The sequence below is a fragment of the Hippopotamus amphibius genome, chromosome 5 (assembly GCF_030028045.1).
Source record: "Hippopotamus amphibius kiboko isolate mHipAmp2 chromosome 5, mHipAmp2.hap2, whole genome shotgun sequence".
Taxonomy (NCBI): domain Eukaryota; kingdom Metazoa; phylum Chordata; class Mammalia; order Artiodactyla; family Hippopotamidae; genus Hippopotamus; species Hippopotamus amphibius.
Window position 1 is genome coordinate 127,334,666 of NC_080190.1, and position 18,013 is coordinate 127,352,678.

The 18,013-nt window shown below is 43.3% G+C and overlaps 1 protein-coding gene across 1 annotated transcript in view; it reads right to left on the bottom strand.

Annotated features, from left to right (window-relative positions):
• Positions 1-4,216: 4,216 nt before the first annotated feature.
• The window catches only part of RGS20 (regulator of G protein signaling 20), a 51,399-nt gene continuing 37,602 nt past the window's right edge, over positions 4,217-18,013 (bottom strand). Inside the window, exons 3-5 of the mRNA XM_057734852.1 lie at positions 14,594-14,680; positions 9,403-9,637; positions 4,217-5,016 (exon numbers count right to left, since the gene is read on the bottom strand). Of these exons, the coding sequence (XP_057590835.1) occupies positions 4,804-5,016; positions 9,403-9,637; positions 14,594-14,680 (535 nt within the window). The 3' untranslated portion in view covers positions 4,217-4,803. The remainder of the gene's footprint in view (positions 5,017-9,402; positions 9,638-14,593; positions 14,681-18,013) is intronic.

Genomic DNA, 18,013 nt, shown 5'->3' on the forward strand with positions numbered 1-18,013 from the left:
AGTACAGAGACCAGAACATCAAAACCTCTGGGAACACTACTAAGATCCCCAGTTAGCTGTGGAAGCAGTTTTGATCTAGAAGGAGCTTGCAAGTCACAGGTCACAGGCTGGTGGATCCCAGGATTGCTTCACTGATGGTCCACACCCTGCCCCCTATAACTGCAGTCTTCATCCTCTTTTTAAATTCATCAAAACGTATCCATAAGGTCCAATGCTCATTAATCCTCTCCCCACTAAGAACAAAAAATTGAGGTATACAGCTGACCCTTGAACAACACAGGTTTGAACTGCATGGGTCCACTTATATGTGGATGTTTTCAATACATCCTATGGGCCACAGGACCCAGGGCTGGTTGAATCCACAGATGCAGAACCTAGGATGTGAGGGCCCACAAATTCTGTGCAGACTTTCAACCTGACAGAGCTCCCCATGTAGTCCCCGTGTAGTTTTAGGTCAGCTGTAATTGACATATAACACTATTGTTAGGTGTACAGCATAATGATTTGACATGTATATATTGCAGGGTGACTGTCAATATATCCATCATCACATGTAGTTTACAGTTTTTTTTCTTGTGATGAGAACTTTTAAGATCTACTCTCTTAACAACTTCCAAATATACATAATACTGTATCATTAACTATAGTCACCAAGCTGTTCCTTTTAAAAACTTCTTGTGTTTGAGTAATTTTTTTTTATTCAGACTTACCATTTTGAGGCTAATCAAGTGTTATCTCTGAGTTTTCTTATAGTTAATATTTTGATTATTATTTGATTTTTTTTTTTTTCTTTCCAGAATAGTCCACTGGGACAGTTAATTCAAGTGGATGGATTATAATGTCAAGGCCACAATTTAATCCCCCATGAGATTAAGTTGGCATTACTCAGGAAAAACCCTGTTTGATGACTGCTGTACTTGAGATGATTCAAAATAGAAATTTTTGATTACTCAAGAAAGAAGCTTAATGTTTTAGCTCCAAATTCAGTAACTAACAGGTGAACAAAAACCTGACTGGCTTGTGTATGTAAGACAGTAGTGCCACCTTTATATATGAAAAATGATTTTTCTTAAAATGTTTATTCTGTCATGTTCTGTTCAATGAGAAACCTGGCCACCTGGGCCTTGGTGAGTTCTAAAAGCAGAGGCCTGCTGGACGGCTGCTCTCAACAACCACCGGGAAGCTGGCTGGATGACCTCTTTTAGGTCAAAGTCATGAACTAGAGCAAATGACCTCCCTGGCTCTGTAGTTTTCTCTGTTTGGTCTGTGTGTATGTGCTCATATTGGACTGTCTCATCCTCTTTTGCTGGGAAACGGGCCCTGCATAGCGGTTAAGAGCATGGGCTTCTGGTCTGCTCAGGTTCAAACCCAGCTGCCACGAAACAGCTGTGAGACTGATCGAGTACTTCACCCCTCTTTCTGCTCATCTGTAAAGAAGAGCACCCTACCTTAGAGGGGTGTAAGGACTAAACAGTAATTTACAGCAGTAAGACCTTGGAACAGTATCCAGTTTCATTGATGAGAGGGCTTTTTTGGGGAATGGCCATTATTAACATTATAAATGGACACACATTATACATACCCTACAATTAATTTGCTGTTTCAACTTAGGATGCTCCCTGCCAGTGGATGGATATGTATGCGGTCACCTTCACTGTGGGCCAGGCAGGCTGCAGGTACACTCCATTCCCTTGAAAACCTGTTTCCCTGTGGGAAGTTTTTGATGTTTTGTGGGTGGGTTCAGCTGGTGAATATGTGCATGCAGAATGACATTGCCAGATTGCTTTCCAAAAAGTCAGACTAGTTCACTCACCTGCCAACAGTGTCGGAATGCCTATTTCCTGACACCTAGCTAATACTGGATATTAGCTATCCTTGTGGCTTTTGCAAACCTGGGGGAAAACGGTAACCACTCTCATCTCATTGTTTTAATCTGAGTTTACATGACTGTCTTTTTGTGTATGTTAGGTTCATATTTTCTTGTTCTCTAGCCAGTTGATTTTTTCCATTAACGGTTTATATTTTGTCTTTCCTTTTCTGTCTACAGAGTTGTCTAATTAATTTGTAGACACTCCTAATACATTCTGCATAGTAATCTTTAGTGTATTTTATAGCGGAATATTTGTTTTCATTCTTTTCTGGTCTTTATTCTTTTCATGTTTTTATGTTGTACAGAACTTAAATTTTTACATAATCCAGTCTATCAGTATTTCTTTTATGGTTCCTGGATTTTGTTTTCCATAGATGCTTTCCACCTGAAGTCACAAAAATATTGCCTACATTTTCTTCCAATAGTCTTACAAGATTCATTTAGACCTTTAAACCACTTGGAATTTATACTTGTTTATACATACATTTTTCCAGATGAAGAGCCATCCATCCCAACAAAATCAGCTTGTCAAATTTTACATAAAATTTTTTTAAACCTGGAGTTGTATTGAAGGGGAGTCCACCGAAGCTTCCAGTGTGGGAAGAAGCCGGGGGGTGGGGGGGATGTGGAATCCCAGAGCAGAGTCTAGGCAGCACACTCTCCAGTGGCTGCTCTGTCCCCACAGGCCCCAGCTCTCCCCGAACCTGTATTGGGCGGGCGAGCTCCTCTAACTCTCCTTCGAGAGCTCTGGCTTCTCTGCCCACCTGGCAGGGATGTGCCCACAGCCCCACTTAGGCTGTAACCCTCCAGCCATCCCTGTGTTGACAAATCCCCTGTCAATACTCCAGCCTAAAAGCTTGGCCGCCGGCTCCCTCTATCCAGCTCTTTCTCAACATCTATTATGTCTCCACTTACCTCCTGCTCAGCAGGCCCGTAACTGCACCACTTGGGATTTGCTTCAATTATCAATACCTTCCCTACACCTCCACCCCCCACACGCACATACTCCTCTTGTTCTGTAGGTTGTAGCTCTGGTGTCACCTTCGCCAAAAGCTTCCTGTAGCCTCCGTGGCTTCCAGAGCTCAGCTCTTCCCTGGATCAGTACTCACCACCGCTACAGTCACCACCCCACGTCTGTCATCCTTACTTGGTTGTAAACAGCTGGAGGGCAGCGTTGATGCCTTGATCCCAATGACATCCTCTTTGTCTAAAGGAAAAAATGGAACCCTAGAAGAGGGAGTCAGAATTAAGATGCAAACTATGAGATATATAGGATGGATAAACAGCAAGGTCCTACTGCAGAGCACAGGGAATGGCATTCAATATCCTGGGATAAACCATAATGGAAAAGAATACCAAAAAAAAAAAGAAGAATGTGTATGTGTGTATACTGAATCATTTTGCTGTACAGCATAAATTAACACGTAAATCAACTATACTTCAAGAAAATTAAAAACAGAAGTGCATGAGAAGGGTCGACACCTTGAAAAGGAGGAAGGAGCACCTCCTCTGGGACTGAGCTGGGAGGTGGGCACAGACGCTGCCTCACTCGGATTTATAAGTCCTGTGGGAAGATGCAGGGCTAGGGTGAGATTTTCACAGTGAAAGGGGAGGTGAGGTGTTCTGCTGAGAATGAGGACGAGGGGCTCAGGGTTGGGGCTTGAAGAGTAGAAAGAAGGAATCATCAGGCCGAAGGGCCAGGGAGGGAGGTGACCAAGAGGAGGCTGTCCCATTCGGGCCTCATGTAGGCCTTGTGCAAATCACGTTCCAACCCGCCACTCAAACGACTTGGGATTCTGGATGCCTTTCTTTCCCATTCGTTGTAGTGATGGGTTTCTTCACAGTGGTTTAGGCCTACAAACCTGTATTTTCACCTGTGAGCGACGAAGGTATCCTATTCACCTGTGATAAAAATAGGGGGATCTAAAAACTAAATCCTGGGCTTCCCTGGTGGCGCAGTGGTTAACAGTCCGCCTGCCAGTGCAGGGGACATGGGTTCAATCCCTGGGCCGAGAAGATCCCACATGCCTCAGAGCAACTAAGCCTGTGAGCCACAACTACTAAAGTCCGCGAGCTGCAACGACTGAAGCCTGTGCGCCTAGAGCTCGTGCTCCGCAACAAGAGAAGCCTGTGCACTGAAATGAAGAGAAGCCCCCTCTTTCCTCAACTAGCGAAAGCCCATAAACAAGCAAACAAACAAACAAAAATAAAAACGAAATCCTAGTCTGGGAGCTAAAAGAATCTTGTGTGTCCCCACTCAATCTTACATTTCCCAAATAGTGACATGTGAGAAAAAGACTGAGATAAAACTCTTGTGCTTTATTTTTTTAGAGTGAAAATGCCCATAATTTCTTTCAATAGTAAAAACGGATATATGCGTATTTGAACGTTTTGTGATGAACACCAGCCACTTGAAAATTCATTCTTTAAGCTGGCAGATTCTGGTAATAAAATAAAGGTAACTTTTGAACGAAAGCATTTTCTAAGCACTGCTTCTCTTACCAAACATTTGAGGCTTATCCAGTTAAAAGCCTAGGGCTTTACATTAACCGTGTAAGATACACACGCATATATATGCATCTACATACAGGTATCCTAACATAAAGATGTGACAGGTAGTGGTCACATCTTTATAAAATGGGAATTTGGGTCCTGTTCCCATGGATGTATACGCAGCAGGCGGTGTGGCGTCTTCTTGTGTACCCTTGGCCACTGAGAACACGCTACTGTCACTGTACATGTAAACATACTGCCTTTCTACATTTTCCATAAGCACCACAAAAGGTGGCTGCAATGTACTTGGTGAATATACAGCCTTCTGTAGAAGGAAGCGTCTGTTATTAAAACAGCCCGAGTATGACCCAGCAGAAGACACTACCGCCTCTAAATTCCCTGCCTAGACGGGGCCCACGAGTTCTTTGCCTATTTTATTATTAATAATAAATATCTGGAACATCCTCGGCTTCCACTGCATTCTCAGATAAGGAGCGAAGCAGGTCTTTGTAGAGAGCAGAGTTCATGAACCGGGGGTACGAGTCCCTGTGCATCAGGGTGTAGATCTGCAGCTGGGCGTCGTCAAAGATGTGCGGGGATGGCTCAGCCATGCTCCTGTTGATGGCCTCCCTCACGCGGGAGTCCAGGCTGACCTGCCGGCAGGGACACACGGGCATGTCAGACACGGTCCTTTTTGGATATCCACCCTAACTCCCAAAACTTGTTTGCCTTTTTATCAGTAAAAATCCCAAGCCAAGCAAGGTCATCCCCAAACCTAAGCTGCTGAAAGAGGAACTGAACACAATGAACAGGGGTCTCAAACTTCAGAGGCATCAGAAGCCCCAGGCAGGCTTGTTAAACGTGGGGGGAGGGGGCAGTGCTGGAGCTTCTGACTCAGTGGATCTTGGGACGGGTGAGAGTTTGTATTTCTCCTGAGTTCTCAATCACAAGGCTGTTCTCCTTCTTTAAAATGAGGGGACTGTGGGGGCTTCCTAGGTGGCGCAGTGGTTGAGAATCCGCCTGCCAATGCAGGGGACACGGGTTGGAGCCCTGCTCCAGGAAGATCCCACATGCCGCAGAGCAACTAAGCCCGTGTGCCACAACTATTGAGCCTGTGCTTTAGAGCCCATGAGCCACAACTATTGAGCCCACGTGCGGCAACTACTGAGGCCCACACGCCTAGAGCCCATGCTCCGCAACAAGAGAAGCCACGGCAATGAGGAGCGGAGCCCGCACACCGCAACGAAGAGTAGCGCCCGCACACCGCAACGAAGAGTAGCCCCCACTCACCGCAACTAAAAAGAAAGCCCGCGCACAGCAAAAAAGACCCAACACAGCCAATAAAGTAAAGAAAGAAAGAGAGAGAGAGAGAGAGAGAGAGAGAGAGAGAGAGAGAAAGGAAAGAAAGAAAGAAAGAAAGAAAGAAAGAAAGAAAGAAAGAAAGAAAGAAAGAAAGAAAGAAAGAAAGAAAGAGAAAGAAAGAAACCATAGCTTTAAAAAAAAAACAATGAGGGGACTGTGTCCTCAAGGAAAAAGGTACGTGCATCGAGTTACCCCTGGCTAATTTCCTAAGAACATTAGGGTTAAAGCCCGGAGCTCCAGGCTGCGGTCAGGCAGAACTGACCCGAAGCACCGGGGAAGGGCCAACACCACGGGCCTGGGCTTAACTCCCAGCTCTGTCGCTGTTTAGTTGTGGGGCCTCAGGCAAAGCAAACTGTGCAATGATGAGCTGCTCCACAGGGACGTCCCTGGTGGTCCAGTGGTTCAGACTCTGCGCTCCCAATGGAGGGGCACGGGTTCGATCCCTGGTCGGGGAACTAAGATCCCGCATGCTATGTGGTGCAGCCGAAAAAGAAAAAAAAAACAAAACCTGCTTCACAAAGTAGGGATGACGAAAGTGGTAGCTGGCCAGGACTTAACGAGAATGTGTTCCACGTGTGGGGAGTCCAGGACGTCCCGGGAGACGCCGGCTCCACGCACTCAGCTGGACGAAGTGCACCCCAGACCAGAGCAGCCCTCGGGGCCCAGACTCTTCCCCGGGGAGCCAGACAGACGAGAACAGGACAAAACCTGCAAGATGAAGTCACACGTCCTCTCTGCCGTGTGAGGGACCTCGGCTGCACGTCCCTGCACTGGGGAGGGGCAGGATAGAGGCGCCGTGTGTGTGCTGTTGTTTCATATAACCCTGAAAGTGGGGTGATTATGCAAGTCACTGCACACGAACTCCAGCACGCTGTCTTTCCAGATGTGTCTCTCCACCTCCTTCTGGAGAGCCCTCTGCCTGCCCACGTGACTCCAGCCCAACGCACTGAGCAGAGTCCCAGCACGTCCCGACCCCTGTCTCAAGTAGCTCAGGAAGGGATGGGGCCACTTATTCCCCCAAGTCAGGGTCCTGCTCATCCTCGTCCTCCCTGTGGCTCCACATTCAGGCACAAAGCCCTGCCGACCCCCTTCTTTAACCTGGCACAAATCTGGCCACCCCACCCCTCCTCTCTGCTGTGACCCGTGTGGAGGCCACTCACCACCTCGGCCGGATTTCCTCATCCGCCTCCTGAGGGGCCTCGGGCCGGCAGTCCAGGGCCTCTTCAAACCGCCCCCGCAACCCACTACTCCAGACCTCGCGCTGGTGTCCGTGGGCTCAGGGTCAAGCGCAAAGCTTGCAAGTCCCAAGTTTAAACTCAGGAGGCCCTTTATGACTTGCTCCCACTGGCTCCCCAGTCTGCCTCACTTTTCCACTCAATAATTCAAGGAACTTGGAATTGGCCGGGAATTTAAAGGAAGAAGGAACAAGAACTAGCTTGTCTTTGTTCTAGGAGGCTGTCCAGAGGAACCTTCTAGAATGATTCTTCTCCATCAGGTCTTGGTTTCCACGTCAATCCCTGGTCCTGGGAAGCCTCCCCAACCACCCTGAGCTGACCCCCACGGCCGCCCTCACCATGAGGCCATCCCCTCCTAGAAGCTTCTGGAGTGTGAGGCCCAGTTCTTAGGAGCTCAGCTCCTGCCAAAGCGGGCACTCAGCACACACTGCGGGCTGAGAGGAGAAGCCGCCCTCTTGCTCTTGTTAGAGAATCAGACTCAGTGTCTCTGCAAAAAACATCAAAAATATTCTAGTTCACCAACAGCTAAGGTGCAAGTGGAACTCTTTCACTCTTTCAACCTCCATCTGAAGACTGTCCTTCGAGTGCTGGTAGGGCCAGGGTCTGCTCAGGACAGGAGATGGACACAGGGTTGCTGAGGGTGGTCACTCGGGGTGAGCCCGCTCTGCCCGGCATGGGCAGGACTTCACATCCTCCCCCGTCACTCTTCCCAAATGTTCGGGCAAGTGGGGACCTCCTCTCCCTACCCAGGAGGGAACTGAGGGGCAGAGAGGCTCAGAAACACACCCCAGGTCATGCAGCTAATACAGGAGAGAACTGGGGCTCAAACCCCAGTGCATCCGACCCCAAAGTCTATGCTCTTAAACTTTTCAAGCTTTTACACTTCAAGTAATAGATGCTTATATTTGGGAGGAAAGGGTCATCTTTTTATATCATCTTTGCTTCACAAATTTGTCAAGAAGTTTTTGGGCTTTAGAGTGCTTTGAAAGACAGTGATGAAAAACTTGCCTTCAAAAAATAAAAAGGAAAGTCATGACAAAATAAAAATATGTGGAAACCATAAGTTAAAGGACAAAAATTCTCTTGCATTTTGTTAACCCCAAACAGAAAGAACTTTCTGAACTTCGTATCCATACATCTGTCAACGGAATATCTCCAACTTAACGCAAACTTAAGTAAGTGAAATTGAGTCTCACTGTCTTTCTCCCCAGGACAGTTCCCACCCTGTCTGCCCAAAACAGACGTGCAGTCATTCCAGACTCAGATCAAAGACATCCTCGCTGGCTTCTCGTCAGCTGGCCTGGTTAGACCCTCGTCCTATCCGAGTGGGACTCTGGAATTTGTCCTCTAACTGGCCTCTGCCTCTGGTCTGCCTTTCCTAATCCATCATGTGGTCTTCAAAAATCCCAGTTTGATGATATCATCAGGCTAAAATCCAAGTGCTTCCCAGGATAAACCTCAGAAAGCCTCAGCCTGGTCCCCAAACCTCTCTCGGACCATCCCCCTTTCCTAAACGTTCCTCTCGTTGTTGGCCACCAGCCCCAGTTGTTTGGAAAACACTCCACACTTCAGTCACCAACCTTCTGACACTGTCACTGTTCCTGCGACCGCACGCTCTTATTGCTGGCCCATTTAGTCCTGTCCCCGGGATGCCTTCATCCCTTCATCCCACTGCGTTTCTGGTAATTTCCTCCATATCATTATCCTTGGTCCATCCATGACCTCTCCCGGGACCTCCTCCTCATCCCCCGCCCCAGGGATGGCTCACCCCTCAGCCTGTCAGGACCCTGAGGGGTCGCACCCGGGACCCCATGTCTGCTGCCCCTTGTCTGTGAGCTCTCTGACGGGAGAGGCCCTGTTTTACTAGTTTTATATTCTGAGCAGCACATAGCAGGAAACCAGGAAAGATTTTACCATTGGAGCTACAAGGCACTTGGGTTTGAGAACAACCTAACCTCCTAGATTATAGATTTGGAAGAACAAAAACTGAGATGGAAACGATGATTTCCCTCAGCTGAGCATCTCTCTGATGTAACAAAGGGACACTTTGGGGCGAACCTCTACGGCCTCAGTGGCATATTAGTCATGCTGCTTCCATCTGACACCAGGATACCTGTAAATTAGGTTCTGCTCAGAATAAAAGGGTAATTTTATTTAAAGGAATGCTTATAGGGTGTCATATGCTAAAACAGTGTTTACAGCAAAATGCACAGATGCCTACTTCTGGAGAATCTGATGAAAGTTATGGATACTTTTGCCAGGAAAATGCACAAAATCTTTCACAGATTTTCAGGGGCACTTGGTGCCTATTGGTTGGAACCACCCCCCAAGGCATTTGAACATTACGAACAGTGGAGCAGCTGTCACCGGCGGGGGACCAGACACTGAAGGGGTGCCTTTTACCTTCGGCCTCCTGGGGGGGACCTCCTGGTGCACACGTACCTCTTTCGGAGAGAGAATAGAAATGTAGTCTTCATATATTATCCTTGCTTTCTCTTCAATCATGGTTTTATTAGCTTCTTTCTTCAGCTCCTCGCACGCCATCCAGAAGAGCATGTTTTCCTCACTGAACTCCGTTCGCAGAAACTCCCGGAAAGCATTCCTTCCCGCGGGCGTGACCATGAGCTTGTCGAAGGACTGGGCCCAGGTGCTGGCCTCCTCCAGGGTGGGAGTCGGGCTGCGCGGGGCAGGGGAGGGGGGCAAAGGGAGCAGAGATTTGGGTGGCGGAGGAGAATTTCATCCCTAGAAGCATGCTTTTTTCGCTCTGAGAATGAAAATGTGCGCTTCGGCCCTCTTAGGCAGAGAAAGAACCGTTCTCATTTCCTCCAGCCTTCGGCAAAAACCCGAGCACAATACTTTCCAACTGTCTAGCTGCTGCCAAAGGGCTTACAAACCAAACTGCTGGCGTAACTGCTAAGAGCAGGCTTGTTTACATATGGGCATATCCTGGCAAAGGTTTTAAATTATAAAAGTAAAAAAAAAAAAAAAAAAAAAGATCCTACAACCATCTGACCACAAACTCCCCAGGCTCCTGTGACAGACCCATGTCAGACCTGATCACCTGGTTCCAGAACAGCTGTGGGACAGTGTCTGCCAGATTCTTAAAAATTCAAAAGAGAATGTTAAAGAGAAAAAGAAAAGAAGGTGAGTCATGTAACTGCAAGTGATGAAGGGTGATGACAAAATGAGCACTGAGGAATTCACCGTTTACCTGGTGACCAGGCCACTGGCAACACTGCACTTACCTGGGTGCTAAGCCCACACGCTGCCCTGTGGACGCCCCTTCCATCCCCAACGGAACCGCTGTTCTTGATTTGGGGCTTACCCTGTTTTAGTTTACTTTTACTTACACTTTAATTATATTGAGGTCAAAAAACACAGTCTGTTTAACAATGATCCTTATTATTTCTTTTCCCTTGCACTTTTTTTTTCATAGTTTTTATGTATGGATGTATTCCTGAAGAATATATTCTTTAGATTTTTATTTTTTTAGTGACTCTGCTTTTATTTTATTATATATTTATTTGTTTATTCTTTGGCCACACGGCGCAGCTTGCAGGATCTTAGTTCCCCGACTGGGGATTGAACCCCTGTCCCCTGCAGTGGAAGCTCAGAGTCCTAACCACTGGACCACCAGGGAAGTCCGCCTCCTGGACAACTTTGATAGTTGAGTTCAGCTTACTCATTTTTGTGATTCCATCTTTAATTGGTTTAAACATTTCAGAGACCATTATTTTATATTTGATGGTGGATAATTCTAACATCTGAAGTCTTTTGGCCTCTAAATCCAAGTGCTGTTTCTACTGACTTTCATTTGTGGTGGGTTGTGTCCTTCTAGTTTTGTAATTTTTGGTTGGTTTTAATTTTTGGGAAACTGAGATCACATTTGACAGTATTCCCTTTCCTCCAGAGAGGATGTGTATGCTTCCTACTGACCTGGGACCACTTCCGTTCCTTTCACGGACCAGGGCTGAATTCTGGTGTCCTGGCTTTAAGCCCCAGGCCCCACCCCTCTGCACTGGTCCTTAGAGAAAACCCTCCATCCTGTGCTTAGCGGTCACTGCTCACGGCTTTGCTCACTTTTTATTTGGTTCTGTTTCTCAGGTACTTTGTCATTGTCCTTAATTTCTGGGAGCCCGGCACTGCAAAAATCTCCAGACGTATACAAAATCTGCTGTTCTGCCTTGGGAAGGCCCTCAGATGATCGGCTCTGCCACACTGCCAAACACTCTCTGTTTAGTTTTGGGGAGGTAAAGGGTGTATCCCCAAGAGTTTGATATGTAGCAAACTTGTCCTAATTATGTGACAATGATAGAAAAAACTCTCTCCCACATGCAAAGTTTATGATGTAACTTCTATGTCCTTTTCACATCTTGAAGATGGATGCCAGGTGACCCAGTGGTGAAACATCAGGGAAAAGTTGAAGACCAGAGAGTTCCCTGGTGGGCTAGTGGTTAGGATTCTAGGCTTTCATTGCCATGGCCCGGGTTCAGTCCCTGGCTGGGAATTGAGATCCCATAAGCCTCGCGGTGTGGCAAAATACAAACAAACAAAAAACCCCAAAAAGCTGAAAACCAGAGAGCAGTCACCTGAGCCAGCAGTGAGACACAAATGGCTAAACAATCATTTCAAGTTCAGTTTCAAAATTAGATTCAGTGTGTATAGATGGATCGCATGTAAGTACAACTGTGTGGACGTGCACAGAAAGTTCCTTTCAGGATACGTAAAAAAGCTGCTGATGGCAGTTATACCTGGAGATTGGGACAAGGTCTGGAGTAAGAGGACAACTGAGTATTTATTGTAAAATTTTTGTACTGTCTGATTTCTGTTTTTATAGCAGATATTTAAGCTTTTAATCATGAAAAGTATTCTGTATGAAAACATAAATATCTATCATAACTAGTAAAATTAATTTTGAAAGAAGTATTTTAAAAGATAATTTAAAAAGAATAACACAGTAATCTACATAAAAATTCTGGATTCTTTTTAGAAAGATTAATTAAATTGGCAAGACTTAATAAAGTATGCTAAATTATGTTCCTTAAATATGGGGATTCAAAAGATATCTTCTTACTCCTTTTCATTTAAGAAATACAGGGCTTCCCTGGTGGCACAGTGATTAAGAATCCACCTGCCAATGCAGGGGACACGGGTTCGAGCCCTGGTCCGAGAAGATCCCACAGCCACAGAGCAGCTAAGCCTGTGTACCACAACTATTGAAGACCGAGGGCCTAGAGCCCGTGCTCCGTAACAAGAGAAGCCACCGCAATAAGACGCCTGTGCACTGCAATGAACAGTAGTCCCCATTCTCTGCAACTACAGAAAGCCCACGCACAGCAACAAAGACCCAATGCAGCCAATAAATTTAAAAAAAAAAAAAAGAGCTGGTATGGCCTCTCAGGACCTTGTTAAAAAAGAAATACACATTAGGGCTTCCCTGGTGGCACAGTGGTTAAGAATTCACCTGCCAGTGCAGGGGACACAGGTTTGATTCCTTGGCTGGGAAGATCCCACATGCCATGGAGTAACTAAGCCCGTGAGCCACAACTACTGAGCCTGTGCTCTAGAGCCCACAAGCCACAACTATTGAGCCCACAAGCCACAACTACTGAGCCCAAGTGATGCAATTACTGAAGCCTGTGCGCCCAGAGCCCGTGCACCTAGAGCCCGTGCTCCACAACAAGAGAAGCCACTGCAATGAGAAGCCTGTGCCCACCAAGGAAGAGTAGTCCCCGCTTGCCACAACTAGAGAAAGCCGGTGTGCAGCAACAAAGACCCAATGCAGCCGATAAATAAAAAAAAATTAAAAAAAAGAGAGAAATATATATTAAAGAATGACTTTGAAAAACTTAGGGGTAATTAGTAGTATATTAAAAAAAAGAGAGCACATATGCTTTCCATCGTACTGAAGGATCTAGGAGCAAAGAAAGCACAGTTCATATAGTAAAAAAAAAAAAAGTGTGGGGGGGAGTAATTAAGGGGTATTATAAGCAGACAATCAACAAATATGCTAGAAGGTTAAACACATTGGTAATCGCCAGAATAACTGACCCAATGTAACTGGCTTCTAATTCGAACTCCCATTGAGTGACAGAGACTCAAACTGGGCCAAAATCCAACATGATGCTACTTTTGGGAAACATACAAAATACTACCAGAAATTATAAACAAATAGGCAAAGATACGCAAGGCAAATGCAAACAAGAATGTAACGAATATCTAAATAGAATTGGATGCAAAAGGTGTCAGATTGAAAAAAAGAGTCACTTTACATTATTGGACACGATTGAGGCTGAGTAATGGCCGATTTACATGGACTCCTTGCCACTTGTCTGCTTCTTTTCTCAGCGCTTTCCTGGTTACTCAGTACTCACAACAAACTGTTATTATCCCCATTTTACACACAGGGAAACTGAGGCAGAATATGGCTGCTAAGTGCCCAAGGTCATACAGGCAGGGTGGGCTGAGCCAGGAGCAGGTGTGGGCTTTTTGGATCCAGACAGGACTCAAAGCCTCAAGCCTTGGTACAGAATACATTATACTGAAATATGTAAGATAAAAGCTGTTTTTAACAGACTCATGAATTGTGGAAGATTTTAATATGCTTCCTAGACTTTGAAATATCTGGGTAAAAATAAACAAGATAAAGAATGAAGAAAAATATTTTAAGTAATCTTTCAGGTTACTGGTTTTTTTACCCCCTCAAAAATAAGTAATTTAATGCAAGACCTATTTGACCAATGCTTTAGGATATTTTCCTAGTACCTGCAGTTATATTGGCATAAAATGAAGAAAAGGAATTAAGAATAGGCAAGTGGAAATATATCCATAGATAGTACAGGAAGGAAAAAAGACAATTTTAAAATTTGACATTATGGAAAGTAATTTGTGTGTTTTTCCCAACTTTTTTCTCAAAATACTTAAAAAATAATACATTAACGAAAGTATACATTTATAGTTAAGAAAAAAAGGACTTTAAACATTTTCCTGAAACCCAAACTTGTGTATGTCATTGTCCTTTTATTTAAAAAAGTAAATCACATAAAAATAAAACGATATCATATGTTTTGCCAAGAAGCATTAATTTCTATTTGTGATTAACAGGCATTAGATTAATAATGGAACTGATTTTTCTCCCAGTCACATAAAGAATTAAAAGGAATTCTGCAGGGACTTCTCTGGTGGTCCAGTGGTTAAGACTCTGGGCTCCCAATGCAGGGGGCCCAGGTTCAATCCCTGGTTGGGGAACTAAGATCCCACATGACACACAGTGTCGCCACAAAATAAATAAATACATAACTTAAAAAAAATAAAAGAATTCTGCACAGCGAAAATGTGACGTAACATTGTGATTTGATATTATGAAATTGCAGTTAGAAACTGTATGTTCTATTGAAACAAATAATGCAAAAAAAACAAAAACAAAAACAACCCAGCTGGGAACCTATGAGAGGATGGCTGGTCACTAAACTTCCTGTGATAACTTCACGACAGATGCAAGTCACATCACTGTGCTGTTCACCTGAGGCTTACATGGTGCTGGACGTCAGTTACAGATCAATAAGCTGGAAGGAAACACTAATGAGGTTGGCATTTCTGTTGATTCAGTGAGCTAAACACTATGAGATTTTACCTTTCTTCACAGGTGGGAAGGTCCTCTCTTCTGAGTTCGTAGGAAGCCCTCCTGAGTCTCTGTTCCTCTTGGTTTTTCACAGTGAGACTGCACGAAATAAGACAAATATGTGTTAGTTGAGATCATTCTGTATCAAGGAAAGATTTTTTACAAATATTTCAGAGAACTCCAGGTTACCAAGAAGAATTTCTTTCTTTTTTTGATAAAAATGACACTGCTTTGTTTTCTTAAGAAAACCAGAAGTGTGACAAAAAGTATTAGCAAAATAAATTCTATTTATAATACTCTGGTCTACATTCATTGAGAGAGAGTTTACTTCTATAATAATTCTTTTCAAAAAACATGTCCATTAGAAAGAAGTAAAAAGATAGTTTCTAGGAATGCTTGGGCTTTCATTTCCTGCACCTTCAAAAAAGTATACATTCTCCAGACTTTGTTTCCAGTGCAAATGGAGATTTTACATATTTACAGGCACACATACAAAAGTATGAGAGAAAACCAGGAAAGTGTGCAACGATATCCCTATTGTACCTTTCAGGAGAGTTTACATTTCCTTACACATTTTGTACCTTCATTTGTAATTTTATTCCAGGTATTTTTGTTGTTATAGTACATGGAATTTTCACTCCCATCTCATCTTCTAACTTTATTGTTTGTTCATAGGAAGGCTGCTAATTTTTTAATAGCTTTATTGAACCATCATTTTTACATCATAAAGTTACCTGTTTAAAGTGTACAACTTCGTGGTTTTTAGCCTAATGACAAGGTTGTATAACTCTCCCTACTATCTAAGTGGACATTTTTATCACCCTGAAAAGAAGCCTCACATCTGTTGGCAGTCACCCCTCATGACACACTATCTCCCACCTACACCAGCCCCCAACATACGCTAATCTGCCTCCTATCTCTACAGATATGTCTATTCTTTTTTTTTAATTGAATGAAAGATTCTTTAAATTCTACAGTGCTTTACAATTTTCAAAACTTTCACGCACATGATTTCATATAATCTCATAATAACCCTTTTTCCCCCACCCTCATATGGTGTGTTTAAGGTTCCCTCATGTTGTAGCATGATTCTCTCCATTACTCCTTTTTGTGGCTGAATAATATTCCATTGCCTGGATATATCACAATTTATTATCCATGCATTGGCTGATGAACAGTTAGGCTGTTAGCACTTTGGGGCTATTTGTAAATAATTGGACTATGAACGGTCATGTACATGTTTTTGTGTGGATGTCTGTTTTTTTTTTCTCCTGGGTAGATACCCAGGAGTGGAAATGCTGTCATATTTCAACATTTTGAGGACCTCCCAGACTGTTCTCCAAAGCAGTTGCACCATTTCACACGCCCACCAGCAATGCTGGAGGGATCCAATTCCTCACACCCTTGCCAACACTTACTGTTGTCTGTCTTTCTTATTCTAGCCACTTAGGTGGGTATGAAGTGGTGTCACATTGTGTGTGTGGTTTGCATTTTGCTAATGACTCATGAAACAGCCTCTTTTCAAGTACTCATCAGCTATTTGTACCTCTTCTTTGGAGACATGTCTATTCAGATCCTTTGCCCATTTTTAAATTGGTTTGTCTTTTTATTTTTGAATCATAAGAGTTCTTTACATTCTGTAAGCTGTTTTTTTTTTTTTTTGTTAATCTGACTTCTCTCTTTTGTGTTTGTGTCAGTTTAGCAACAATTCCCCGGACGTTCTCAAGGGAATTCTCATATCAGGGAGCTTTCCCTCTTCTTTTCCAGTTTGTAGGCCTCCAGGTGTTTTTTCTTGTCTGATCCCTAAAGCCGTGTTGAAACATAGGGAAGATCCTGGACAGCCTTGCCTTGTTCTTGATTTTAGTGGGAATGCTTTTAGTTTCCCGTTAATATCGAAATGGATTTTTATCATTAGTTAGTTGAGTTTGCTGTATCTTACTGTTGCCTCTGTACTATCTTTTCTGTTCCTTTTATTACATCTTTCCTTAGCATTCTTTACACCATTTTATGAAAGTCTTTCAGCCTATTTTCAGGCACATCCGCTTTCTGAATTTTCAGTGATTGTGTGTCTGTGTGTGTAGCTCTATTTTTCTTTAAGTGCAGTCATTAGACATTCAGGAGCTCCTTTTTCCTGTTGCTTTCATGACGCTGGGGCTAGAAGTTTCCGTAAACGACGGTTTCCTAAAACAAAAAAGAACTAGAGAGGCCTCTGAGTGGTACTTTCCCTGTAGAGGTATTAATACTGCCTGGTGTTTCAGGCTTCTTTGGTAAGAGAAAACAGTACTACACAGTGAGTATGAAAAAGCCAAGAGGAAAAGAAAGGATGAATTTGACACAAGATTCTTAAAAGAACTGGAAGTTGTATTATGAACTAAATAATGCAGTATTTACTTAAGCTTTGCAATTTTTTCCATGTCTCATTTTTTTTAAAAGTAGGAATATTTCTTATGGAGACAATGTATTCTTGAAAAACAGTAATATATTTTGTGTCAATTTTTTAAACCTGAATTTATTTTTATTGTTAAAGTAGAACACAAAAATGTTGATAGAAGCCAGTAGTTGCTCACCACAATGAAGACGTATTCAGTAAAAGAAGACCCCTGCTTAGATCTATTTTGGTAAAGTTTTGAGTTATAAAGAGAAAAAATTTCTTCAGTCTTCTAGAAAGGAGAACAAAAAGTTTATTTTCAAGAGATCAAGAATCTGCATGATTTCTTTAATACAATGAAATGCCTGAAGGCCAGAATGCTATTTTGAGAAAGATAATACAAGGGCTTAGAAAACAAACTGCCATTTACCTTTCTTAAAAATCGACTCACTGTGTACTCTCAACATGGATAAATCTCAAAAGCATGTTGAGAAAAAAATCTAGGTAATCACATATTGAAACAGCTGAAGTTTTCCATGTACTTTTTTCCCCAAACTATTTCCCCCTTTCTGCTCTGGAGATAACGTTTTGTTTTTTTTCATTACCATTCACAGTGATGCTACTCTCTCTAAATATTTATGTATAAAGATACACATGTATTTCCAAACTTTGTAAATATGCATTGCTTTACAAGTTGCTTTTTCTCCCCTAGCAGGTGCATTTAAAAGCTGTATGGTGTCACATTATACAACTACACTACAAAGCATTTATCCAGATATTTTTGATTTTTCTCAATCAGATTAATGCTGCTGTGAATCCTCTCACGGTACGAAACACGCTGCGGTGAATATTCATGTACAAGTCTTTGTGCGGACTGCTCTTATTTTTCTTATTAAGCACATTTTAATGTTTTAGTGTAGCCAAATTTACGAATCTCTTCCTTTTACAGATTTTCCTCTTCCTTTTTAAAAGTAATTCTTCCCAACACCAAGATCATGAAGATATTATCTTGTGTTTTTTTCTTAGAGATTCACATTCAGGCTGTTAAGCCATATGGAGCTGAT